Below are 17,344 nucleotides of genomic sequence, written 5' to 3'. Positions count from 1 at the left end.
TGCCTCGAGGACTAATGCACGCAGAGGAGGATGCCCATGCCCTGCTCTGTAGCGAAAAGGCCAGGGCCATGCTGTGACGAAGTGGGACTGTTCATACTGGGGGCTGGGTACAGATCCTAAGTATCTAGCAGCAAAAGGCCATGCAGCCAAATGCCTGAAGCTCTGTCTCCTAGCAATGGATGGCCCGGCCCCTCCCTGCAAAGGTGCTGGCTAAAGGTGTTGGAGACAAAGGGGTCAGGTGACCTCCTAGCCCGGGAAAGAAGCTGAGCAGAGAGGAGGGGCCGGAGGGGGTTGGGCAGACTGGAGTTCGCTGGGGAAGAGAGGGGGAGCAGAGAGAGAGGGCTCTGATCCCCGATGGGGGTTATGGGGCCCCAAGCTGGACCTAACAGGGGGGATCCTGTTATCTGTGCCTGCAAGACCTGTGTTGGACTGTATTCCTGTCATCTAAATAAACCTTCTGCTTTACTGGCTGGCTGAGAGTCCTGGTGAATCGGCAGGGAGCCCGGGGGTGCAGGGCCTGACTCCCCTACACTCCGTGACAACTGGTGGCAGCGGTGGGATCGGCGGCACCCCGTGGATGGCGCTTCCTGCAGTAAGTGACTGGGGAGCAGTAAAACGAAGGGGCGATTAACCCCTGGGAGAGTGTGGCCAGAGAGAAGGACTTTGCAGTAACAGGGTCCCCCGGGGGATCGCAGCGAGCGGTCCCAGGGGTGAAGGAGTCTGCAGCTCGACCCTGGCAGAGAGGTGGTGACCTCAAGGACTGGCACACTAGGAGTCCCCCTGGAACCCGTGGGGAGCGGCAAGCACCCCGGCCTGCGAGCGGCCAGCAGGAAGCTGTATGCCACGCAGCGCAAGTGTGACCTGGTGGGGCTGTGCCAGCAGAGAGGGCTGCACAGTGGGAAGCTCACCAAGGCCCAGCTGATTGCCCAGCTGGAGGACGCAGATCGTGTGAATGAACCAGTCCCTGTGTCTGAGGGAAGCAGCCGGGCAGATGCAGCACAGGCACCAGTGTCTGTCCCCGCTGGGAGTGGTCAGCCGGCCGCTGAGGGCTTCCCGAGACCTCCCACCCCTAGGCCTAGGGTGAGGGGGGGAGGAACCCAGCTACCGAGGGCACCGTGACCCCCCCGGCCAGCAGGGGATCGGCCCGGCAAAGCTCACCCCCCAGCCGGGGATCATCCCGGCGACGCTCGGCCTCCATGGAGCGCAGGCGGCTGGACTTGGAGAGAGAGATACAACTGAGAGAGCTGGAGGATCGTAAGGAACAGAGGGAACATGAGGAGAGACAAAGGCAGCGTGAGCTGGAGGAGAAGCAGAAGCAGCATGAATACGAGGAGAGGGAGAAGGAGAAACAACGTAAACATGAGCTGGAACTGGCCCAGCTGAACAACAGTAAGGCCCCGGCTGCGGTGAGCGAGGGGGGACCCAAGCCTACAAAGAGCTTTAATAAAGGCTTCCTGGCCCGGCGTAAGGAGTGGGAGGACATAGACACCTTCCTGACGGCCTTTGAGAATGCCTGCGCGCTGCACCGGGTTGACCCTGCAGACAGGATCCAGTTTCTCACCCCGTTACTGCTCTCCACCGCCGTGGAGGGGTACAGCCGAATGAGAGGGGCGGAGGCGGGGGACTACAACCTGTTCAAAGAGGCCCTGCTCCGCGAGTTTGGGCTGACCCCGGAGATGTACCGGAAGAGGTTCCAGAGTCAACATAAGACCCGGGAGGTCACATACCTCCAACTGGTCAACCGGGCGCAGGGATATGCCCGCAAGTGGATGGCTGGGGCCCAAACTAAAGAGGACCTGCTTGACCTATTCATATTGGAGCACCTGTATGAGCAGTGCCCGTCGGACCTGAGGCGGTGGTTGATGGACCAGAAGCCGGAAAACCCGCAGCATGCAGGCGAGCTGGCCGACCAATACATGGACAGTCGGGCAAGGGATAATAGGGAGGCATCTCGAAGGAGCAGGTCTGCCTCAATGCAGAGAGAGAGTCACCATGGGACCTCCCACAAGGGGCCGAGGGAGGGCCCCCACCAAAGGGAAACATCTAGCGTCAGGTCCAGCCGTCCCACTCGAGGGGACCCACGAGCCATGGGCTGCTATCACTGTGGCCAACAAGGCCACATATGGGCCCAGTGCCCCAAGCTCCGGGACAAACTGAGCAGACCAACCCCACACCGGGTCAACTGGGTAGAGACCCAGCCGGATGAGGGGCAGCGTTCGCAGGAAAGGGGGGCTGGCCGTGTACCACCTGCGAAGGAGGGAGGGGGGCCCCGGGTCGACCCCTCCGAGGGGCTGGATGCTCCCCGCCCTGAGTTTTGGGTTTACAGGGTGGGCACGGGGCTGCCCCTCCAGAGCGAGTGCCTTGTTCCCCTGGAGGTGGACGGGAGGAAGGTCACTGGGTACTAGGACACGGGCGCAGAGGTGACGCTGGCCCGGCCCGAGGTGGTGGACCCAGATCGGATGGTGCCCAACACCTACCTGACCCTGAGGGGTGTGATCGGGACCCCATTCAAGGTGCCTGTAGTGAGGGTGCACCTGAAGTGGGGGGACAAGGAGGGCCCCAAGGACGTGGGGGTGCACCCACATTTGCCCACGGAGGTGTTAATGGGGGGGGATCTCGAGGACTGGCCAAGTAACACCCGGGGTGCCCTGGCCATGAACCGTAGTCAGAGTAGACGCAGGGCTCTGCACCCTGACACCGGGGAAGGTACTCTGCCTGGGGCACCGGACCCTGACCCGGTGGGGAGGGAACGCCCAGGGACAGGGCTCAGAGAGGCTGTGGGCCCAGACCCAGCCGGTGAGAGAGAGCAGATCGCCGTCCCTGCCCCAGCGTCTGAGTACCAGGCCGCAGTGCGGGAAGACCCCTCCTTGCGGAGGATAGGGGACCTGGCCAACCTCGGGGGGGACAGACCATGGGACGAGGTGGCCGGAAAAGGTTCCTGTGGTAGAAGGGGCTCCTGTACCGAGAATGGACTCCCCCAGGGAAGATGGAGTCAGGGGGGATCAGGAGGCAGCTGGTGGTACCCCAGGAGTATCGCCACCAGCTGCTGTGCCAGGCCCATGACATTCCCCCCTCAGGGCACCAGGGAGCCTGGCGTACCCAGCAGAGGCTGCTACAGAACTATTACTGGCCTGGGGTCTTTGCCCATGTCCGGCAGCACTGCCGCTCCTGTGACTTCTGCCAGAGGAGGAGGAAGGCCCGGGACAGGGGGAAGATGGCTGTAAGACCCTCGCCCCGCTCCAAGGAGCCTGTCCAGAGGGAGGCCAGGGTCAAAAGGGGGGCTCTGAACCAAGAGAGCCTGAATCACAGCCCCCCAGACTGGAACGTGGGGAGAAGGCCCCAGCCCAGTGTGGACCCCAGGGGTATTGGGGTGGGGAAAGGGCACGGGCGGCATAAGGCTTCCCCCCTGCAACCTGCAAGTGCCCTCGAGTCCCCCCGACCTACAGGGGGGCAGGAAACTGGAATGACCTGGGGTAACTCTCCCCCCAGATTGGAGGGGACCTTGGGGCCTCTGTGGGAATGTAGGTGGGTTCGAACTTCCCCACGTCACTGGCTAGAGTGACCCCGCTCAGTTCGGTCTCGAAGGGGGGAGAGGTGTGACGAAGTGGGACTGTTCGTACTGGGGGCTGGCTACAGATCCTAAGTATCTAGCAGCAAAAGGCCATGCAGCCAAATGCCTGAAGTTCTGTCTCCTAGCAACAGGTGGCCCGGCCCCTCCCTGCAAAGGTGCTGGCTAAAGGTGTTGGAGACAAAGGGGTCAGGTGACCTCCTAGCCCGGGAAAGAAGCTGAGCAGAGAGGAGGGGCCGGAGGGGTTTGGGCAGACGGGAGCTGGCTGGGGAAAAGAGGGGAAGCAGGGAGAGAGGGCTCTGATCCCCGATGGGGGTTATGGGGCCCCAAGCTGGACCTAACCGGGGGGATCCGGTTATCTGTGCCTGCAAGACCTGTGTTGGACTGTGTTCCTGTCGTCTAAATAAACCTTCTGCTTTACTGGCTGGCTGAGAGTCCTGGTGAATCGGCAGGGATCCCGGGGGTGCAGAGCCTGACTCCCCTACACTCCGTGACACATGCTCCCTCCTGTTCGGTCCCTGTCCGCCCCCGGGGGCTGGCTCTGGGTGCTCAGGAGGGAGGCGGGGGCACGTGGAACGCGCCGTTGCAGAGAGCAGCAGACGCACACGGGACTGAATGCTGAAGGACAGTTTATTTTTGCTTCCCTGCGTTGAAGAGGTGGAGAGGGAGCGGGACAGCCGTGGTTCAGTTACCCTGGGGGAGCGGCGCCCGGCTCTGGGCGCTAGCGCAGGGCTGAGCATCCCCACTGCAAAGCTTGACCGTGTGCTCCATGTTCCTGCCCGCGTGTGCACTGGCCATGCGAGCCAGCCGGGGCTCAGAGCACCGGGCTGCACGTGCGGGAGGGCTCGGGGTGTGGGGGTAGCAGGGTTTGGGCAAAGACAAGAGGGGGAGCCCAGGGTAAAACTACACAGTAGACACCCCCCCACGAAGGGGGCAGAGCAGGGCGGGAGTGACACAGCGTAACTCAGCGATGCTTTGCAGAAGGGACTTTGCAGCCGGGGACACAGGATCTGGTCTCCCCGGGGAGCCGGAGGGACCTGATTCAGTCACAGTCCAGGTGTTGGGAGCCCCCAGGGCCAGGCGACCTGCCTCCCCTAAGGCCTGAACTTGCAGACAAACGGGTTTCTATCATTACAGGAGTCCTTGTCCCAAGTCACGAAACCTAGAAAGAAAAACAGAAATGACCCCTGGGGTGGGGCAGGCTGGGCCGTCCCTGCTCACACAGTGACCCCTCCCCCGCCCCGTTCCCTGCCCCTTGCAGAAGATCCCAGCTCCTGTGCACAGCCCTGAGGAAGAGGAGGGTGGGATGGAGCCCTGAGCGCCCCAGATTGGGGCAGCCCCATCCTGCAAAGAGAGGCCGAGGCTCAGTGTGAAAGGGGAGACGCCTGGTCCACGTGCTACTGCTCCTACCTCCCCCACCCCACGTGCCCCCCACCCCAGCCAGAGGGCAGAGGAGAGAGCGAGAGCCCTGCCCCGCGACTGGGGCACCCGCTCAGGAACTGGGCTGGGTGGGCTCAGCCCCTCAGCAGCACCCCAGGCCCAGCAGGGAGCTCCGCGGGGGGCATAGGCCGTTCTGTTGGGTGCGGGTTTCTGCTGCTGTTTGACTCTATAAGAGCGGCCAGACTCGGTCAGACCGAAGGTCCATCTAGCCCAGTATCCTGGCTGCCAACAGTGGCCAGTGCCAGGTGCCCCAGGGGAATGAACCGAGCAGGGAATCATCGAGTGCTCCAGCCCCTGTCGCCCATTCCCTATCCCCATCCAGTGACTGCAGGCCTGGCTGCGCCCATCTGCCGGCACCACGTCTGACGGGCAGAGGGACTCCTGGAACTGCTAGTTGTGCACAAGCTTCGTAGCAAGGCCTCTCAGACCCTGGTCTGGGGATGGGACCTGGGGGCACTGAGCTCTGTCCCATCGTTGGCTGGATACACCCAGAAACATTGTGCCCCCTTGACCGGCCAGGGCTCCCATGCCACACGCCCCATGATTCGTTCAGCTTCGCCAGGCGCCCAGGCAACCCGCTCTCCCGGTTCAGCTCACTCGTGGATTCTGAACTACGACTGCGGGCTCTGGGCATGGCCGCTCACCAGCGACACACCCCCAGTCTCTGCTCCCTGGCTGGCGGACGGAGACGTTAAGCAGGTGACTGGGACTAGCCCTGTGCGAGTTTCCTGGGCGCCCTCATTCATGCTCAATTCTTGACCATGCTGAGACTTCGGGGCGTTTTCCTGAGCAGCCCACGTCTGTGTCAATGCATGAGTGAGATGGCGCCCCCGGGAGCATGCGGCCCCCCAGGAGCAACAAGCCCCCCCTAAGAGCGACACGGCCCCCCAGGAGTGACACCGCCCCCCCAGGAGCAACATGGCCCCCCATGAGCAACAAGCTGCCCCTAAGAGCGACACGGCCCCCCAGGAGTGACACAGCCCCACCCCAGGAGCGACACAGTGAGTGCTCGTGAGCAAGACACACACACACACACACACACACACACACACACACCCAGGATCACCAGGGTGGAGTAGGGGCACAGCAGCTGCTCCTGGCCATTGCCCTGGACACACCAGCAGAGTCCCTCAGCAGGGGCCAGAGTCTGTGCACGTGCCACACCCACACCCTGGGGACAGGGACCAGCACCCGGTCAGCGTCTCAGAGGCCGTGCGGCCAGACAGGTGCCTGGGCTCCCTCACTGACACACCTGGCTCGGAGTCTCCTCCTTACCTGTGTCTTCCTCCAGCACCACGCAGGGCTCCCCCTTCGGGGAAGAGGAGCTTCCATGGCTACCCCAAGCGCTGAAGTCCAGTTCAGAGCCGTCTGCCCATGACCATCTTCGGCTCTGCAGACACATGCGTGAGAGGAGACCACAGTAACGCACCGTATAGAATCACAGGTCCAGCCACGTGTCAGGCCGGCAGGGACCTTGAGGCCATCTAGCCCAGTCCCCTGCACGGAGGCAGGGCCATGGAACCCCAGACCAGCCCTGACAGGGGGTGGTTCAGACTGGTCTTAAAACCCTCCAGTGACGGGGAATCCACAACCTCCCTTGGGAGCCTGCTCCGGAGCTCCCCTGCCCCGAGAGTTAGAAAGTGTCTCCTAATATCTGACCTAACTCTCCCTTGCTGCAGATTAAGCCCATTGCTGCTTGTCCTCAGGGCCGGTGCTACCATTAAGGCGAACTGCCTAGGGTGTTAAAATTTGGGGGCGCCAAAAAGCGGTGCCCCCATTTTTTTTTACAGCGGTTCCTCCCGGAGCGCGGGGTCGCTGCTCCACTTCTCCTGCCTCCCAGGTTTGAGCGCCAATCAGCTGTTTGGTGCCGCAAGCCTGGGAGGAGAATTAGAGCAGGGGCAGCGTGCTCAGGGAGGACGCGGAGCAGAGGTGAGCTGGGGTGGGGAGGTGCTGCACAGCTCCCCAGGGTGGGGGGAGTTGCCACGGGGGGGGGGCCTCAGGACTGGGGGGCGCGCAAGGTGGAAGTTTCGCCTAGGGCGCAAAACTTCCTTGCACCAGCCCTGCTTGTCCTGCCTTCCGTGGACATGGAGAACAATTGATCACAATCCTCTCTATAACAGCCCTATCATATTTGAAGGCTATCAGGTGCCCCCTCCGTTTTCTTTTCTCAAGACTGAATTTGCCCAGTTTTTTAACCTTTCCTCACAGGTCAGGATTTCTAAACCTTTGATTAGTTTTGTTGCTCTCTTCTGGACTCTCTCCAATTTGTCCACATCTTGCCCAAAATGCAGCACCCGGAACTGGACACTGAACTCCAGCTGAGGTCTCACCACTGCAGAGCAGGACAGGGCAATTAGCTCCCTGTCTGACATACAACACTTCTGTTAACATAGCCCAGAATGAGATTAGCCTTTTTCACAGCTGCATCACATTTTGGTTCATATTCAATTTGTGATTCACTAGAACCCCCAGATCCTTCTCAGAAGCACTACTGCCTAGCCGGTTATTCCCCTGTTCTTAGTTGTGCATTAGATTTTTCCTTCCTAAGTGAAATACTTTGCACTTATCTTTATTGAATTTCATCTTGTTGATTTCAGACCAATTCTCCAAATTGCCAAGGTCATTTTGAATTTTAATCCTGTCCTCCAAAGAGCTTGCAACCCGCCCAGCTTGGTGTCATCTACAAATATCATAAATGTAGGCAGGGCTGAATGAGCTCTCCCCTGACATCTAGAGGTGAGCTTTGGAAAGGACACCAGCAGCTCATCTCCTTTGCATGGGCCCACCCACCCTGCTGGCGCTCAGCATGATGGGATTGCTTGCCCAAATGGTCACTTTTGGCTGGTATGGGATCCCCAGTCTCCTTGTTATTGGGGCCAGAGTAATAAGGGGTTGTTATCCTCGTTGAGTGAATCGAGGGCAGCAGAACTGTACTTGGCAAACCCTGGTTGAGGGACTCACCCACAAGTAAAGGACACTCGCTAGGCAGGGGACAGGGGTGCCAAAGGTCAGTGATTTCTGAGGAAGTGTGGGGGAAAATGTGTGTGTTAGGAAGTATGTAGCTGTTTCTTTTCTGCACACCAGTCTTAAGTAATATTTGGTTTGTTTTTTTTCTCTATTATAAGAACTCATTAAACCTCAAGTGAAAATCTTGTTACGTGCTAGTGAGATGAATTCCCTATTACCTAGAGCTAAGCAATAGACCTGCTTCAGGCTAGTGTCTCTCATGCAAGCGAAGGCCCTGTGTGTCTCAGCAGTGAGGCTCCCCTGCTAATAGCTGAAGTCACTGAGAACTGTGGTTAAGTGCTGGGACTTGACGATCTCCTGGTACAGAGAAGTGGGTGAAGTGCAATGTGGATGCTTGAGGCCAGGGTTCCCTCACGTGGGTTGGCTGACTCCAGTCCCAACTAGCCCTGGGTTCACAGTGCTCTGTAGACATAGCCTAGGCGCTTACAAATTGAGGGTTTAATCATTTGTTCCAGCAGCTTCGTGGGTATTGAAGTTATACTGACTAATCTCTAATTCCCCAGGTCCTCTGTTCCCCTTTCTAAAGACAGGTGCTATGTTTGCTTTTCTCCACACCTCTGAGATCTTGCCCATCTTCCATGAGTTCCTGGAGATAAATCTTAATGGTTCCGAGATTGCTTCATCTAGTTCCTTAAGTACCCTCGGGTGAATTTCACCAGGCCCTGCTGACTTGAATACATCTAACTTAGCTAAATATTTTCTAATCTGGTCATGCTCTGTTCTATCTTGTGTTCTTTCCCCTTATTGTTGATATTAATTGTGTTAAGCAGCTTTTCAAAATTAACCTTTTTAGAGAAGACTGAAGCAAAAGAGGCTTGAAACACTTCAGCCTTCTTGGTGCTGTCTGTTGTTAGCTCTCCTTCCCTGCTATGTAATGGACCTACACATTCCTTTGTCTTTCTCTTGCTCCTAATGTATTTATAGAGCCTCTTCTTACTGCTTTTTCTGTCCCTTGCTCGGTGTAACTCATTTTACCTAAACTCTCCGGTTTTGTCCCTACGTGCTTGTGCTATTCTTTTGTACTCATCGTTCGCCATTTGTCCATGTTCCCACTTTTTGTAGGATTCCTTTGTGAGTGAAAACTAAGATTAGTTAGAGATGAGCCAGGGCCAGGCATGGGAGGGCTGTGAGAAGTGGTCACGGGAGAGGCTGGCAGAGGGTCACGGGCACCAGAGATTCTGATAGAGCAGACATTGAATAACTGTGATAACTACCCTGCTAACCGCACAGCAAGGAAACAATCCGCAGAGATACAGGGGAGTGACCTGCCAGGGCAGACACCCCGCCCCCAGGCACTTACCCGGGCAGGGGTATGGAGTCCGATCCAGACATCATCACCGTCATTGTCATCATCGTCATGGCGCTGAGAGCGGGTGATGAAATCAGCGACTGCGTTGTGCTCCTCCTCGCTGTGAATGGAGGCAAGATGGGCGCCGCTGCCGTAGCTCTGACACCGAGCCTGTGACAAGGACAAGGCCAGTTCCCTCCATTGCTCCCACTGCTGACGGCAGCTGGAGAGTGCCTGGTATTAACCTGTGGCCCTGCATCCCCTGGGCAGGACCCCGAGCAGCAAGGGCTGTGAGGGGAGAGAGCCCCCGGTGCCTCTCCCGACCCCTAGCCGTGGCCTGCTCCTGTGCACATGCCTCCTTGCACCCCACTCTGCAGAAATACCCCAGGGCCAAACCCCTCCTGATTCCAGCTGCCCCGAAGCTGAGCACCACCCCTTGCCCTCAGGTGGGGCCTGTTGTAGTAATGCCAGTGTAACATATGCCCCAGTCACTGTCCAACATGAAACAGTGCTAACCATGGTCCGGGGATCTGTCCCCAGAGACCTCCGCCGGCTTCACACCATGGAAAACGCCCTGTTTAATCCATGCCCTGGGCTGGGAATGTACTGATTGAAAACCACAGAAGGAAGAGAGTCCAACCGAGGCACAGGCAATTACTTCTATTTTTCCCAGTCGCTGCTGCACCCCTGCCATGCCACAAGGCTCCGCCGCCTCCCCCAAGGCCCTGCTCTGCCCCCTCTCCCCAGTCCCCCTGCCTGCTCACTGCTTTCTCCTCTCCTCCCTCCCCCGAGCGCCTCCAGCCATCCACCAAACAGCTGATCAGTGCCCCACCCAATGGCTGTGGGAGGGTGGCCAGGCGTCCAGTTTTTGACGGGAACACCCGGTTGAAGAGGGACCCTGGCAGGTGCTGACCAGGTCATTAAGAGTCCGGTCAGTGGTGCAGCAGGGCTAAGGCAGGCTGCCTGTGTGCCCTGGCTCTGTGCGGCTCCTGGAAGCAGCCAGCATGGCCCTGCAGCCCCTAAGCCCAGGGACAGCCAGGGAGGCTCCACGCTCTGCCCCCACCCTGAGCGCCTCCCCCACAGCTCCCATTCGCCAGGAACCACAGCCAATGGGAGCTGTGGGGGTGGTGCCTGCGGGCGAGGGCAGTGCACAGAGCCTCCCTGGCCGCCCCTGCGCCTAGGAGCCAGAGGACATGTAGCTGCTTCCGGGAGCCGCCTGAGGTAAACTCCACCCACAGCCCTGTGACGAACTGGGAATGTTCTCTCTGAATACTGGGGGGGGGCCTCAGTTCCTGGCCGACCCTCTGTCGCCTGGCAACTAATGGCCAGGCCCTTCCCCCCTGCAAGGGGATGCTAAAGGTGTTGGAGACAAAGAGATCAGGTGACCTCCTGGCCCGGGAAAGGAACGGAGCAGAGGAGGAGGGGCTGGAGGGGGTGTCAGTCTGGAGCTGGCTGGGGATGAGGAGTGAAGGGCAGACGTGGGGGTCTGGCTCACTGCCCCCCAGAATTGACCCAGCCGAGGGGTCCTGTTCTCTGTACCTACAAGCTCTGGTTTAGACCCTGTTCCTGTCATCTAATAAACCTCTGTGTTACTGGCTGGCTGAGAGTCACGTCTGACTGCGAAGTGGGGGGGCAGGACCCTGTGGCTGCCCCAGGACCCCGGTGGGGTGGGCTCGCTGGGGGAAGCGCACGGAGGGGCAGAGGATGCTGAATGCTCCAAGGAGAGACCCAGGAGGTGAAGCCGTGTGAGCTTCTTGCCCTGCAGACAGTCTGCTCCGAGGGAGAGGAGGGTCCCCAAAGTCCTGACTGGCTTGGTGGGGAGCCGTTCCAGAGCATCGCCCGGCCCGGGGACTCCGTGACACCCTCCCACGCCCCAAGCCCCTGCTCCAGGTTGGAACCCCCTCCCACACCCTGCACCCCTCCCGCACCCCGACCCCCTGCCCCAGCCCTGACCCCCCCCCGCATCTCAAACCCCTCATTCCCCCCCCCAGACAGGCCTGGAGCTGACGCACCTCCAGTGCTAGCCTCTGCATCGTGGCACAGTGGGCACAGGACTGGCGCCCAAGTGGGAGGGTGCTCCAGCACTGAGCAGCCCTATGGCTTAAGACCCTAACACTGAACCCTCCCGCGCCCCCGCTGGATCCCCAGACCCTCACCTCAGCCCTTTTCCAGGTTGCCTCCTGGGGGAAGTATCCATAGCAGTCGTTGTGGAAGTGTAGCCAGCCCCTGGGACAGGATGCAGCCTGTGCCCCTGCTGAGAGAGGGGGCAGGGGGCAGGGGGTGGGGGGGGCAATGGTGGGGACAGGACACCGCGGTTAGAGGCTGTTTCGGAGGCACAGCCACAGCTTTCCCATTAGCACAAAAACATCGGGAGCGGGTTTGGGGCTGTGTCTGGCTGGCAGGACCCTCCAGGCCCTGGCGCTGCAGGAGGAAGCTGGGTTTGCCCAGACCCCACATCAGCAGAACGGAGCCCCTGGAACCCAGATCTGAGCAGGGATCCCAGCAGGGCAGGGCAGGGCCTCCTTTCCCCATGGCTCCCTGGGGCAGGGAAGGAGCCAGTGCACTGGGGGTGGGGGGATGAGAACCCCTCCATGCACCTGCTCTAACGAGCTCCTGGATTCCCAGCTCGGGGGGAAATATGGACCCCAGGCCCCAGGGTCCCCCACCCCGCTGCATCCCTTGGACAGAAGCAATCCCAGCCAGGAACGAGCTTCTCATGCCTCAGTTCTCACCCAGCTCCAGGGGCAGCGGGAGGTGGCGTCTCTCCCAGAGTGGGTGCTGAGCCACTGCCTGGGCTCCTGGTTTATGGACTCAGTGGGGAAGGGGCTCTGGGGGCAGGGCAGTGATGTAAATTCACTTCCCACCAGGGCAACCAGCCCCCAGGGGCTCCAGCTCCGAGGGCCGGGCAGGGACTCACCGGCCAGCGAGGGGTTAAAGATCAGGCAGCCGAGGAGGCAGAGGCTGAAGCAGGTGACTGGCCCCATCTTCTCGCTTCTCCTGGGGAGAAAACACACCTGGGAGCTGGGGCCACGAGAGCCTGAGACACCCTGGGAGTGACCCCACCACCACCATGGGGCATTTCCCAGGGGGAGGCACTTCGCAGCTGGGCTGTTTGCTAAGGGCCTGGCTGGACTGGAAGGGCCCTGAGGGATCCCAGCCCCCGGAGTGCAGGCTCACAGCCCGCTGTGGGGCAGGGGAGATATATAGGGCCCGTCTCCCTGGGCTGGTTCCCAAGGGCCCGTCAGCCTGCAGCTCTCCCTGCCCCTCCTCTCCAGCCACGCAGGGCAGGGCAGGGCAGGGCAGGGGCGCGGGGAGCAGACCCCAGGGAGAGGATGCTCAGCACCGACACATGGGGACGGGGTGTCAGGGCCGCGCTGTGGGGGAAGGGGTGGGACAGAGACGGCCCCAGGGACTCACACAGGGCAAGTCGGGCCATGAGGCCCTGTCACAGGGCTCGGCTGCCACCGAGTGCCCAGCACCCAGGGAGGAGGGAGAAGGGATGGGAGGGGAAGGGACTCACCTGTCTGTCTGGGTGGCTGGTCCGTAGCCCTGGGAAGTGGAGTTCCGCCTGTGGTGGGCGCTGGGTCTCGCGGGGTTTATAGCCCAGCGGGGGGGGGGGGGCAGGGAGGGGGCTGAACAGGGAAATTGAACCAGCTGCCAAACCAGGTAACCCAAGCCCAGAGCAAACAGAGATTAAGGACATTTCCCCACCCATGCACGCAGCTCAGGTGGGGGGGGGGGCGGGAACGGGACAGGGCGGGGGGGCAGCTGGAGAGCTGTCATCACCCTTGGCTGCTCCCCACACTCTGCTGATGGGTCGGGCAGCCCCAGCCCTTGGGCCCAGGGGGAGCAGGCACCAGGCAAGTCTCATGCTGCATCTGGCCCATCAAGGGGTCTGGTCTCGGCTCAGCTCCCCACTGCTCCTGGCAGCCACCACTGCCTTGCACTGGAGGGAGCCTGGACAAAGGAGACTTCTGCAATCGGGTGGCTCTGGGCAGGGCCCCTCCCAGCTCCACCGGGCAGGGCCTTAGAGGGGCTGCGTAGGCTGCAGGGGGGGGGGACAATCATCGTGGGGCAGAGGGACAGACACAGGGAGCCACGGGGGATTGCAGGCAAAGGGAACCGAGGCTGATGATCAGGAGGATCTGTGGGGCTGGAGCACCGCCCCCCAAGGGAAGAGTGGGAGCCCCCCCTGGACAGATCAAACCTGGCACTGCCTCAGGCCAAATCTACACTTAAAACTTCTGCTGTTACAACAGTGGTCGTGGTGGTTTTTAGGGCACTCAAATTCCAGCCAAAGCCCCAGTGCGGACGAACATTTTTGCTGGTCTAGGTGTGCCCTCGGGAATGGTTGTCAGGGCCCCAAGGCATGCAGCTGCAGCTACATGAGGCGGGTTTGCAGGTACGTCTGCGCCTGTATCGCTACCCCGGCAAACCTCCTCCGGTGTAAAGTAGGCCCCAGTCTCGGCCAGGCACTGGGGGATCATAGACACTCACCACCGGCACGGTGGGCGTGAGACACAGAGCCCAGGGTTACACGGATCCCAGTGCAGCCCACGTCCCCTCCAGGGCGGCAGAGCAGAGCTTGGCAAAGCATCGCACTTGTGACTCTGCAGGGCGGGTGGGGCCGGCGACAGCTCTCTACGTGCCATGGTGCAGCTGCAAGAGGCGGATCAACGTGCCCCCTCCTGCGACCTCTCAGAAGGAGCTAGCAGGGGCACCAGCCAGTCCCCTCACTCAGCGGTTCAAACAGAAACAACGGCCGAGCCAGCAGCAGTCTGTGCTCCCACACGGCACGGGTGGGGGCTGCTGCTCCCTGGCTGGTGTGACGCCCCCCCCCGGCAGCCTCGTCCCAACCCACAGGAGGAGACGTTCTGACACTGGCAGGAGTTTAGAGGTCAGCTGGGCAGGGAGTCTAGAGGTAACAGGGCCGGATCCCCCAGCGCCTGTTCACCAGGCATCCGCCCAACTCCCACAGCGCCTGTTCACCAGGGATCCACCCACCTTCCCTGATGCCTGTTCACCAGGGATCCACCCACCTTCCCTGACGCCTGTTCACCAGGGATCCACCCACCTTCCCTGATGCCTGTTCACCAGGGATCCACCTCCTCCCCCAAGCGCCTGTTCACCAGGGATCCACCCACCTTCCCTGACGCCTGTTCACCAGGGATCTTCCCCCTCCCCCGCACCTGTTCATCAGGGATCTTCCCCCTCCCGTGGTGCCCGTTCACCAGGGATCTGCCCCCACCTGCCTCCCTCCCACAATGAGCAGAAACACACTTGTCATGCCTGACTTGCATTGCATGACGTGAGCTGGAGCACAGGGTCTCTGCTAAGAGGTGCTCTGTGCTCCTAAGACGGGGCACCCTCAGGAGACCCTGGGCCTCCCCACCAGCCTGTATCTGGGGGGTCTCCAGCCAAGTGTGCTCCTGCCCATCACACTGGAGTCAGGGAGCCCAATCCCCCGGGGCCTGGGCCTGTCCAGGTGGAGGTAGTTTAGCTCGACCCTTTCGGTCGCCCAGGGGTCACAAGCAGCTCAGAGCATGGCTGGTCCCTGAGGCCACCAGGATGACGAAGGTTCCTGTCCCAGATCTCCTGCTGCCCCCAGGGCTCTTCACTCTCTTTCTGCAAAAACCTTTGCTCTCTTCATGCTGTTAGAAATTCCTTCCCAGTCACCCACGTCAGCTGCTTGCTGGGATTACGGCACGTGCGCCCCAGAGCCAGCGCTGGGTCCCTCCAGACCCACTCAGGGAGGCTGTGTAAATATTTCAAAACACCCACGAGGCCAGAGGCAGGGTCCAAAGGAAAGTAATTGTCAGAAATTCCCTAATGCATCGTTAGCCTCCGTAGCCCGGATTGTGTGGCTGCAAACGGGGGCAGGGGGCAGAGGGTCTGTGATGAGTTGGGGCTACACCTGTATAACACATGCACTCCGATTGCTCCTGGGAAGTGGTATCATGAAATCCCGCTGTATCCTGAGTTCCTATGTGTATGTGAATCCACCACTGCTGACAGGGCCGGTACCATGCACGCCCCACACAGGCGCAACGGGAAAGGCTTAAGATTGATAATGGTGATTACACCTCACAAAAAGCCATGTTATAAAAAACATCCTCAGAAACCCCATGTAGCTGATTCCTCTGAGGGGAGGGGGAAAGGTAGGAGCAGTGGAAAGTTACCTGGCGGAGAACAAAAGAGGCCAAGTGCTCGGGAGTGGGTAGGGGTGACGCTGGCAGAGCAGGTGCCAGCTCGTGCCAAGGTCCTCGTGCCTCACTTGAACACACAAATACACAGCTGTAGTCAGCCTGGCTCACCTGCTTTAACCTTCTCACTAGCTCTTGTTTCCGTTTCCTATTGATAAATGGGTGGATAGTTTATGATAGGCCTGGCTACAAGCGTTGCCTTCGGTGTAAGATCTACCGTGCAGTTGGCCTGGAGTAAATGACTGGTCCCTGGGGACCGGGAGTAACTCGACTCTTGCTGGGAGCTTTGGCGTAAGGGACCATCTCTCACACGCTGGGCTCACCTGGGTGGCATGACGGATCGGAGGATCCACAGGGACTGTCCGTGACTCCGTGCTGAGGCTGTTATAGCGCCTGAGGAGTTCACACTTGTGAACTCTAAGTATAGGTCTCACTGCCAGTCTGGGGCTTGTGCCCTGGTTTAAACCCACAAGAAGAGGGGCCGGACAGGAAGGGGATGAAGCATGGGCAGGAGACGGCAAGGCCACCGGAGCGAGGTGAGGGGCTCCAGGAGGGAGAGGTCACCCAGTGTGTAGCAGCTTCCTGGGGCAGAGGGAGCTGCTTGTTTTCCTGAGCTCAGGTGGCTCCAAGGGCTCTGGACAACCCAGGGGAGTTGGGCCCCTGCCCTGTGTGGTGAGGAGCCTGAGGCAGGGATGTACATTTTGTGTGTCTTGTTTGGGATGCTCTGCACTCTCCTGAGATCATAAAGGCGTCTGACTGGGCCAAGCGTGAGCATGGCTGAAAAGCCCCATTTCCGAGCTGGGGGAACAGACGGAGAGTTGGTGCCCAGGAGTGTGCCAGAGACACCCAGGGAGGAGCCTGTGCTGCAGCCTGCTGAGGCTCCAGGAGGGTAACACAGCTGGGGGATCCTGAGCACGGGGGCTTGGCTTCCCCTCGCAGCCAGCAAGGGGTGTCTGCTCGGATCTGTGACAGGCCCCGCGTGGTGCCCCGCGCGCTCTGTCCCTCGGCGATGACTCGCTGGATCAATGATCTGCAGGGGCCGTGCTGCGGGCCCCGTGGGACGGGTGACTGGAGGTCAGGCTGGGGAGAACATGGCAGGGTTAGCTAAGGGCGGGGACGTTCTGTGAGGTTCCCAGTTCCTAGTGCCACCCCCGACAGGGCAGAGGTTGTGTGGAACCATAGGTACCCTCCCAGAGCAGGGTCTGACTGAGGGACCCCCAGAGCCACACCAGAGCCCCCTGCCACTTGTGCCAGCGCACTCTGCCAGGCAGCCACACACCTGTTTGCTAGCGAGCAGCAGGATGCTGGGAGCCAGGACTCCTGGGTTTCACACCTGGCTCTGGGAGGGGAGTGTGGGCAAGTTGCTAGAGCAGTGGTTCCAGGTGGGACAACCAAGCCATAGAACTGGCAGACTCCAAAGTGGCTACTCAAGTGACTGAGCCTTGAGTCCGGGCCAGGCCCCGCCCTGGCCTCCCACATTTCAGGCCATTCTGACCAGGCCTGTGGATTTTAGAGAAGATGCAAATGTCAGCACTGAAGAGATACTCGGATGCAAGTTGGACGGTGGAAGAGGCTCTTCCCTTCCCATCACTCCTGGCCAGCCCTGGCACAGAGCATGGCCCCCCCCCCCACTGTTCACCTCATCCAGGCTGAAAGCTGAGCGCCCCTTCCCTGGCTTTGGGGGGCGGGGAGGCTGGAGGGGGTGATGTGCATTCTGGGTGGATGCACCTGTGTTCTTGGCTGGGGGGGAGCCCTTCCTGTCGCACTGTAACACGGCGGCGTGTTGTCTACGCTCGTTTGTGGAGCAGCGGCTCAGAG

At 60.4% G+C, this 17,344-nt stretch overlaps 1 protein-coding gene across 1 annotated transcript; it reads right to left on the bottom strand.

The window, feature by feature from the left end:
- Nucleotides 1–4,435: 4,435 nt before the first annotated feature.
- On the bottom strand, nucleotides 4,436–12,317 carry LOC120395893 (struthiocalcin-2-like). The gene is made up of 5 exons (XM_039520699.1): nucleotides 12,241–12,317; nucleotides 11,480–11,577; nucleotides 9,336–9,494; nucleotides 6,284–6,398; nucleotides 4,436–4,730 (listed from the first exon to the last, which is right to left on the bottom strand). The coding sequence occupies exons 1-5, from the start codon at nucleotides 12,305–12,307 to the stop codon at nucleotides 4,663–4,665; spliced, it is 507 nt and encodes a 168-aa protein (XP_039376633.1). The 5' UTR covers nucleotides 12,308–12,317; the 3' UTR covers nucleotides 4,436–4,662.
- Between the last annotated feature and the right edge of the window lie 5,027 nt (nucleotides 12,318–17,344).

Source organism: Mauremys reevesii, linkage group 1 (genome assembly GCF_016161935.1).
Source record: "Mauremys reevesii isolate NIE-2019 linkage group 1, ASM1616193v1, whole genome shotgun sequence".
Classification (NCBI taxonomy): Eukaryota; Metazoa; Chordata; order Testudines; family Geoemydidae; genus Mauremys; species Mauremys reevesii.
This window is presented reverse-complemented; position numbering and strand designations above follow the sequence as displayed.

Excerpts from the sequence above, each read along its gene's own strand:
- LOC120395893 (XM_039520699.1), bottom strand. The coding sequence starts at position 12,307 with ATGGGGCCAGTCACCTGCTTCAGCCTCTGCCTCCTCGGCTGCCTGATC. Across the intron at positions 11,578-12,240 it reads CTTTAACCCCTCGCTGGCCG|CAGGGGCACAGGCTGCATCC; the intron begins GTGAGTCCCTGC and ends CCCCTCTCTCAG. Across the intron at positions 4,731-6,283 it reads GGTGCTGGAGGAAGACACAG|GTTTCGTGACTTGGGACAAG; the intron begins GTAAGGAGGAGA and ends TTTTCTTTCTAG.